At 60.3% G+C, this 7236-nt stretch overlaps 1 protein-coding gene across 2 annotated transcripts; it reads left to right on the top strand.

Moving 5' to 3' along the window:
* Window positions 1-318: 318 nt before the first annotated feature.
* CHMP2A (charged multivesicular body protein 2A) lies at window positions 319-6894 on the top strand. 2 transcript variants are annotated; one of them, XM_044989348.1, is made up of 7 exons: window positions 319-387; window positions 2655-2741; window positions 3638-3827; window positions 4152-4331; window positions 4987-5117; window positions 5509-5570; window positions 6076-6894. In XM_044989348.1, the coding sequence occupies exons 3-7, from the start codon at window positions 3660-3662 to the stop codon at window positions 6195-6197; spliced, it is 663 nt and encodes a 220-aa protein (XP_044845283.1). In that variant the 5' UTR covers window positions 319-387; window positions 2655-2741; window positions 3638-3659; the 3' UTR covers window positions 6198-6894. The 2 variants fall into 2 exon arrangements, with proteins under 2 accessions (XP_044845283.1, XP_044845284.1); XM_044989349.1 differs by having other exon boundaries at window positions 319-391; window positions 2656-2741.
* The last annotated feature ends 342 nt before the right edge of the window (window positions 6895-7236 follow it).

Below are 7236 nucleotides of genomic sequence, written 5' to 3'. Positions count from 1 at the left end.
GGTCACCCTACCCATTACAAAGGTGGCGCCTCACACTCCCCCCGGCCCCCACCGGCTCCCCGCCCACCCGCCATCACCCCCAATTCTGCCCCCACCCGCTCAGCCCCTCCCCGTGTCTCTCCTGCTGGGGGCGGGGCGCTAGAGCGCGGGGGTGCCTCTCTAGCCCGCCTCTCTGTGCTCTGCCGGGGGGCGCTCTGCACTTGCTCTCGATGGTGACTTCCGGGAGGGGGAAACACACACACACTCTCTCTCTCTGTGGTACCCGCGGGGGCGGGGCTCCGCCCACCACCACCGTCACCTGACGCCCCGCCCTTCGCGTGCTCTGTGACGTCATCGGGGCGAAGGCGGAAGTGAGAGAAGGAAACAGACTGACCGAGAGCGGCGGCGGCGGGTGAGACCCGGGGGGTCCCGGGAGGGGAGGGGCCCTGGGGGTTGTCTCCGCCTCCTTCATTTCCGTGGGGCGCGCGGGGTCAGCGCTGCCCCCCCCCCGACATGGGGCCCTCGCTGGGGGAGTCCGGCCCGGGGCCGCAGGGCAGAGCGGGTGGGGGGTTGGCCCACAGTGGTTGGGGGGGTGCAGGGAGGAGGAGTGGCGCATAGTGGGGTGGGGTGGGGTGGAGCGGGGGGGCTGGGGCGTAGGGCTTAGTGGGGGTGGGTGTAGGCGGGGGGGCAGGGTGCAGGGCAGAGGGGTGGGGAGGGTTGGGATATAGTGGGGGGGGGGTAGAGAGGCGGGCTCTGGAGGGATCAGCTGTGGGAGGGGACCAGGTGGCTTAATTGAAATCACCTCATGTGAAGCCTCTATTAAAACCATCGATTTTAATAAACTTTTCTCTTTGGGTGCCAGTTATTTTCCAAAGGGGGGAGGGATAGCTCAGTGGTTTGAGCATTGGCCTGCTAAACCCAGAGTTGTGAGTTCAATCCTTGAGGGGGCCATTTGGGGAACTGGGGTAAAAATCTGGGGATTGGTCCTGCTTTGAGCAGGGGGTTGGACTAGAACCTCCTGAGGTCCCTTCCAACCCTGAGATTCTATGATCTACCCCAGTTGGGGTCACTAGACCCATTTACACATATCAGTTTACAGCCAATGACAGAGCTTGGACACTGGAAGTGGGACATGTTTGTGCTACCTAGGAGGGCTCCCTATAATCATATACATTTAAGTAACTATGTAGCTTAATACTCTCAAATTCTTATGAATTAATTGGTCTTTTCCACTATGTTAGCAAATAGCAAATGCCAAATTGCTTATCTCCTAGAGAATTAACTGTTCACTCAGGATTTGTGTCAAGCTGCATTTGGATGGTAACTGGAGTTTAACTGCCTGCACAAAACATCTAAAATGTACTTTTATTAACCAAAACAACCCTAAATGCTTTAGATCCATAAATATCTCATATCAGAACAGTTTTCATGATTACCGCAAAATGATTCATTATTAACCGGAGGGTTTAATTGTCCTCAGTGAATTAAACCGATTATTTCAAATCATCCTGGGGGGAAATTTTCAGATGTCCCCAAGTGAAAGTAGAGTGAGCTTAAGTTCCTACTTCCCTCTCTTGAAAATGAGTCTCCTAAATAGCTGGTTTCAGAATAGCAGCCGTGTTAGTCTGTATCTGCAAAAAGAACACTGAGGAAGTGGGTTCTAGACCACGAAAGCTTATGCTCAAATAAATGTTAGTCTCTAGGGTGCCACAGGTACTCCTGTTCTTTTTCCTAAAGAGCTAGCAGCAAATATCTCCAACGGCTGGTGATGGGACACTACATGGGTAGGGAGTTACTACAGCAAAATCTTTCCCTGGTGTCTGGCTGGTGGTTCTTGCCCACATGCTCTGGGTCTAACTGATCGGCATATTTGGGGTTGGGAAGGAATTTTCCCCGGGGCCAGATTGGCAGAGACCCTAGGGGTTTTTTGCCTTCCTATGGGGCATGGGTCACATGCAGGGTTAAACTAGTGTATATGGTGGACTCTCTGGAACTTGAAGTCTCTAAATCATGACTTGAGGACTCCAGTAACTCAGGCAGAGGTTAGGGGTGTATTACAGGAGTGGGTGGGTGAGGTTCTGTGGCCTGCAATGGTTCCTTCTGACCTTGAAGTCTATGAGTCTGTGATTACTTTGATTGAGCCATTGGGCTGTATTTATAAAGCTTGACCTCAGGTGTTTGGTATCTCCCCCCCCCCCCAATTCTTTGTGTAGAAAAACCACCTTGAATGCAATGTTTTTGGCAGAGGCTCTTGGATTCAGCATAATTACTTTATATTTAAGCATTTGAAGAGATTATCATAAGTTCAGGCCTTAACATACTTGGTATTAAATTCAGATTTTGTTTTAAAAAGAAAAATATATAATAATTTATTATAATTATATTTTAACACAAAATAAAACAAATTCTGGTTTAAATTAAAAAAAAAATCTGATTTCAGCAAAACGTATTGGTTTTTATCCAGCCTGGCTTGGGGGTTTGGGGCCTGGAGCACTTTGATGGGAGCAGGGGGTCTTGGGGGCATAAGTCTTCCTAGGCCACCGAGGCTGTGCCTTCTCCTGCAGTGGCACTGGGCTCCATTCCCTCTGGCAGCGTGTCCCGCCAGAGCAGTGCCCCAAACCCAGGCCTCAGCGAGACCTTCCCATCACCACTAACCTTCCCCTCCTGTCTCTGCAGCTCGCTCTGTGTGTGCGTACTTGACTCCAGCGTTTCCTGCCTCCTCCAGCCGCCACTCCCTGTAACGAGCCTGCTTTCTCCCCTGGGTGAGTACTGTGCTGGCTGGCCCTGAGTGCCTCCCGGGGTTGGGGGTAGTGATTCCCCTTTGTTCTCGAGGGCAGTGCTGCCAGCAGCTGGGATCAGCTGTGGCCCCCAATCAATGGGGTGGGGTCTGTGCCCGGCTCGGCTCCTGCAGAGCAGGTTGTCCTGTCTGTGGAGGTGCGTGAATGGAGCATGGCGGGGGAGGGTCTCCCTGAGGTGAGGTCCAGGAGGTTCCCTCCCTCCAACAGAGCTGCCTGCTGCTCTGACACCTCTTCTCCCTTAGAGCCCCCTTCACTGTGCCTCCCCTGCCCAGGCTGGAGCAGGGGCTGCCTGGGGTTGTGCCCTGCCTTGCGGCGTCGCCAGGCAGGTCCCTATTGCATGTGCAGCCTGGAGTTGGGTCTGGCCCCTCTCCCAGGAGCCGCTGGGCCTGACCCCGGGACTGGCACAGCAGTGCCCTGGGTGTGTCGGGACAGGCTGGGATGCTGGTGGGAAATGCACAGAGGTTGTGGCAGGGTGGACCCAGAAAAGTGCTGTGGGAGGAGGGGGGAACGGGATAGAGGGAGCCGCCTGTGCACCCAAGACAGCCGTAGATGATGGAGCCAGCCCCACAGATACTCCTGCCTTGTTACCATTGCATGGCCTGGAGGGGGACAGCCTGGCCCAGCCAGCTTTGTGGGGAAGAGTCTGGGTCCAGAGAACCCAGATCTGAGCCCCCAAGGGGGTAGAGCTGCCCTGCCCCCTGGGGTGTGGGGCGGAGCCTAGCCCTGACCAGCTGCCTGCCCCACTCACTGTCCGATCCAGAGGATTCGCTCCCCATCTCCCAGCCTGGGCTGCTCAGGGCTCCCCTAGCTGTCCCCCTCCTGGCAAGTTCCTGAGCTGCTGCTGTCCCCCACGGCCACAGGCCGCCCCTTGTCCCGCTCAGCATGGATCTGCTGTTCGGGCGCCGGAAGACGCCGGAGGAGATGCTGCGGCAGAACCAGCGGGCCCTGAACCGGGCCATGCGGGACATGGACCGCGAGCGGCAGAAGCTGGAGACCCAGGAGAAGAAGATCATCGCCGACATCAAGAAGATGGCGAAGCAGGGGCAGATGGTGAGCGAGGGGCAGGGCCAGGGGGGAGCATCTCCAGCTTGAGCCCAACCTGCCCCCCCCCCCGCATGGCGGGGTGAAGGTTATGAGGGGCAGGGGGTGTCTCCAGCTGTAACCCACAGTGAAGGGCGTGGGGAAGGAAGGGTACATGGGGGTGTTCCTCGCTGTAACCCATCCCCCCAGCAGGAGGTGCTGAAGAGCAGGGGGGATGAGGGGTCTCTGGCTGTAACCCATCCCCCCCAGCAGGACGCGGTGAAGAGCAGGGGGGATGAGGGCTATGGGGGGAGGGGGTGTGGGGTCTCTGGCTGTAACCCATCCCCCCGGCAGGATGCGGTGAAGATCATGGCCAAGGACCTGGTGCGAACCCGGCGCTACGTCAAGAAATTCATCATGATGCGAGCGAACATCCAGGCCGTGTCGCTCAAGATCCAGACCCTCAAGTCCAACAACTCCATGGCCCAGGCCATGAAGGGCGTCACCAAGGCCATGGCCACCATGAACAGACAGGTACGTGGGCTTCCGCCAGCCGGGCCAGGCAGCGGGATCAGCTGTGGCCCCAAATCACACAGGTGGGGTCTGTGCCCGGCTCGGCTCCTGCAGAGCAGGTTGTCCTGTCTGTGGAGGTGCGTGAATGTAGCATGGCAGGGGAGGGTCTCCCTGAGGTGAGGTCCAGGAGGTTCCCTCCCTCCAACGGAGCTGCCTGCTGCTCTGACACCTCTCCTCCCTTAGAGCCCCTTTCACTGTGCCTCCCCTGCCCAGGCTGGAGCAGGGGCTGCCTGGGGTTGTGCCCTGCCTTGCAGGATCGCCAGGCAGGTCCCTATTGCATGTGCAGCCTGGAGTTGGGTCTGGCCCCTCTCCCAGGAGCTGCTAGGCCTGACCTAGGGACCATGGGGGAGCTGGCTACTCCAGCCAGGCCTCTCCCAGCAGGGGGTGCTGTGGGATGCGGGGCAAGGTTCTGAGCCATGTGTGGGTCCCTGGCTACTTCAGGCCCACTTGTCCCAGCAAGGGGTACTGTGGGGAGCAGGGGTACTGTGTGTGCTGGCCATGGTGTCGGGGCTCCTGGCTACTTCAGCCTGGCCTCTCCCAGCAGGGGGTGCTGTAGGGCCAGTCCACTCGATTTCCCCAAGGCAGTGACTGTATATTCCCCTTCCCCCTACCCCAGCTGAAGCTGCCCCAGATCCAGAAGATCATGATGGAGTTTGAGAAGCAGTCGGAGATCATGGACATGAAGGAGGAGATGATGAATGACGCCATCGATGACGCCATGGGGGACGAGGATGATGAGGAGGAGAGGTGCGGGGAGCAGGGCAGGGGCGACTGGTTGGCTGGGGGTGGGGGGGCAGGGAACGGGACACGTGGCCTTTCCCCCTCTACGGGGTGCCGGCTCCCATCTGGTCCCAGGGCCTATCAGCAGGACAGGTGACAGACTGAGCCCCCAGGGGGGGTTCCCCAGGCCGAGCGACACCCTTGGGGTGGGGATGAGCTCACCCAGCTGGTGCCCGCTCCAGGGATACACCCGGCACATTGTCCTGGCACGTTTCCCCAGGTGTGTGGGGACCCGGCTGCTGGGTGTGGGGCGCTGGCTCCTCTCTAGCCTGGTTATCTGGGGCGTGGCTCTTTCCTCTCCGGGTGTGGGGGGGCTTGGCCGTGTCCCTGCTCTCACCTGCCCATCTCTGCCCCCCAGCGATGCTGTGGTGTCCCAGGTGCTGGATGAGCTGGGCCTGACCCTGACGGATGAGCTCTCCAGTGAGTATCCCAGCTGTGGGTGTCGGGGGGGGGGGGGGGGGAAGGGCTCTGGCAGGCCCGGGGGGCTGGGAGCCAGGTCCCCTCTGTGGCTGGGCAGTGCGGGGGAGGCCTTTGCTGCCTGACCCTGCCAGTGCCTGGGAGATGGGGGGGCTGTGGGGTGCTCTGGGTGGACTGGCTCCCCCCCCGCTGTCCTGCCATTGACGGGGGCCTCGCTCAGTGGGGGGCTATGGGGTGCTCTGGGCGGGATGACCCCCCCCTCCCTGCCATCCTGCCCTTGACGAGGGCCCCACGCAGTGAGGGGCTGTGGGGTGCTCTGGGCGGGATGACCCCCCCTCCCTGCCGTCCTGCCCTTGGCGGGGGCCTCACTCAGTGGAGGGGCTGTGGGGTGCTCTGGGCAGGCTGATCCCCCTTCTCCGCAGACCTGCCCTTGATGGGGGTCCTTGCTCAGCGGGAGATGTGGGGGCTGTGGGGTGCTCCGGGCATCCTGACCCCCCTCTCCCCGCAGACCTGCCCTCGACTGGGGCCTCGCTCAGCGTCACGGCCGGGAAGAAGGCCGAGCCCTCCGCGGCGCTGGCGGATGCCGACGCCGACCTGGAGGAGCGGCTGAAGAACCTGCGCCGGGACTGAGGGGCTGGGGCTGCCCCTGTCCCTCCCCACACTGTGCTCCCCCAGGCACCCCACCCACCGCTGGCCTCTGCTCTCAACACCCCAGGGGCTGCGACTGCTGCCTCTGCCCTTCTCTGGGTACTTCCCCTCCCCCCACCCCTCTGCCTATGTGGGGGGCTAGATGGTGGGGTGGAGGGTCCCAGTTTGGGAGGGCAAGTCCCCACCCCAAGTTAATGGGGGGGTTGGCTATGGGGCTGCTGCGGCTGTCCGGGGGGCAGGGGAATCATTTCTGTGGGTGGGGGCTCTTAACCCTTTAGCTTCCAGCTCAAGTACACTACAGGTGGGGGTGTCTTTTCTGCAATGGCCGTCACCCCCCAGGAGCTGCCAGCTCAGGCTGGATTCATCCCCCCACAGAGAGGGGGAGGCTGGCTCTGGGGAGAAGCAGATTGGAAGATGCACCAGCCCAGGGATATATATATGTGTGTGTGTCTGTGTCTGTGCTGGTGCGGGGGCTGGGCTTATAGGATGGGGGCAGCTGGGCGCACTCACTAAAGCCTGGATCTGGGGGGCACAGGTTGGGAGCCCCCCTTCTCCCCTCCTGGCACAGAGCTCTCCTTCCTGTGCACAGCGATGGGGTGGGGGGGCTGCGCTCAGGCCCTCCTGCCTCCATCTGCTGGCTGGCTGGGGGAGGGGCTGTAATAAAGACTGTAGATTTGTATCCATGGTGCCTGCTGGCTGATTCTTGCCCCATAGATTGGGGGAGGGGGCAGAGGCCCTCCCCCATCTCCTCTGTGGTGAGCTGGGGGCTGAGGGGGAGCTGTCCTATGCGGTTGCCTCCCCCTGGCTTGGAACAGAGGAAGGGCCATGGGGATCTCCTGCTCTGCTGCTGGCTTCACCACATCTCCCTCCTCCAGGGGACCCTGGAGCCCTGCCCCCCTGCAGCTGGATGCATCATTGTTCCTGGGGGGAGGTAGGTGCCCCTTGCCTAGTGCTGGGCAGGAAGGGATTGACGGGGATGGGTCAGGAGTGGTGGCTGGGCTGAATGGGGTAGGAGGTTGGT

Source organism: Mauremys mutica, chromosome 15 (assembly GCF_020497125.1).
Source record: "Mauremys mutica isolate MM-2020 ecotype Southern chromosome 15, ASM2049712v1, whole genome shotgun sequence".
Lineage (NCBI taxonomy): Eukaryota > Metazoa > Chordata > Testudines > Geoemydidae > Mauremys > Mauremys mutica.
The sequence above is the reverse complement of the archived record's forward strand: the minus strand, read 5'-3'. Positions and strand labels throughout refer to the sequence as shown.

Excerpts from the sequence above, each read along its gene's own strand:
- CHMP2A (XM_044989348.1), top strand. The coding sequence starts at position 3,660 with ATGGATCTGCTGTTCGGGCGCCGGAAGACGCCGGAGGAGATGCTGCGG. Across the intron at positions 5,118-5,508 it reads GAGGATGATGAGGAGGAGAG|CGATGCTGTGGTGTCCCAGG; the intron begins GTGCGGGGAGCA and ends TCTGCCCCCCAG. Across the intron at positions 5,571-6,075 it reads CCTGACGGATGAGCTCTCCA|ACCTGCCCTCGACTGGGGCC; the intron begins GTGAGTATCCCA and ends CTCTCCCCGCAG.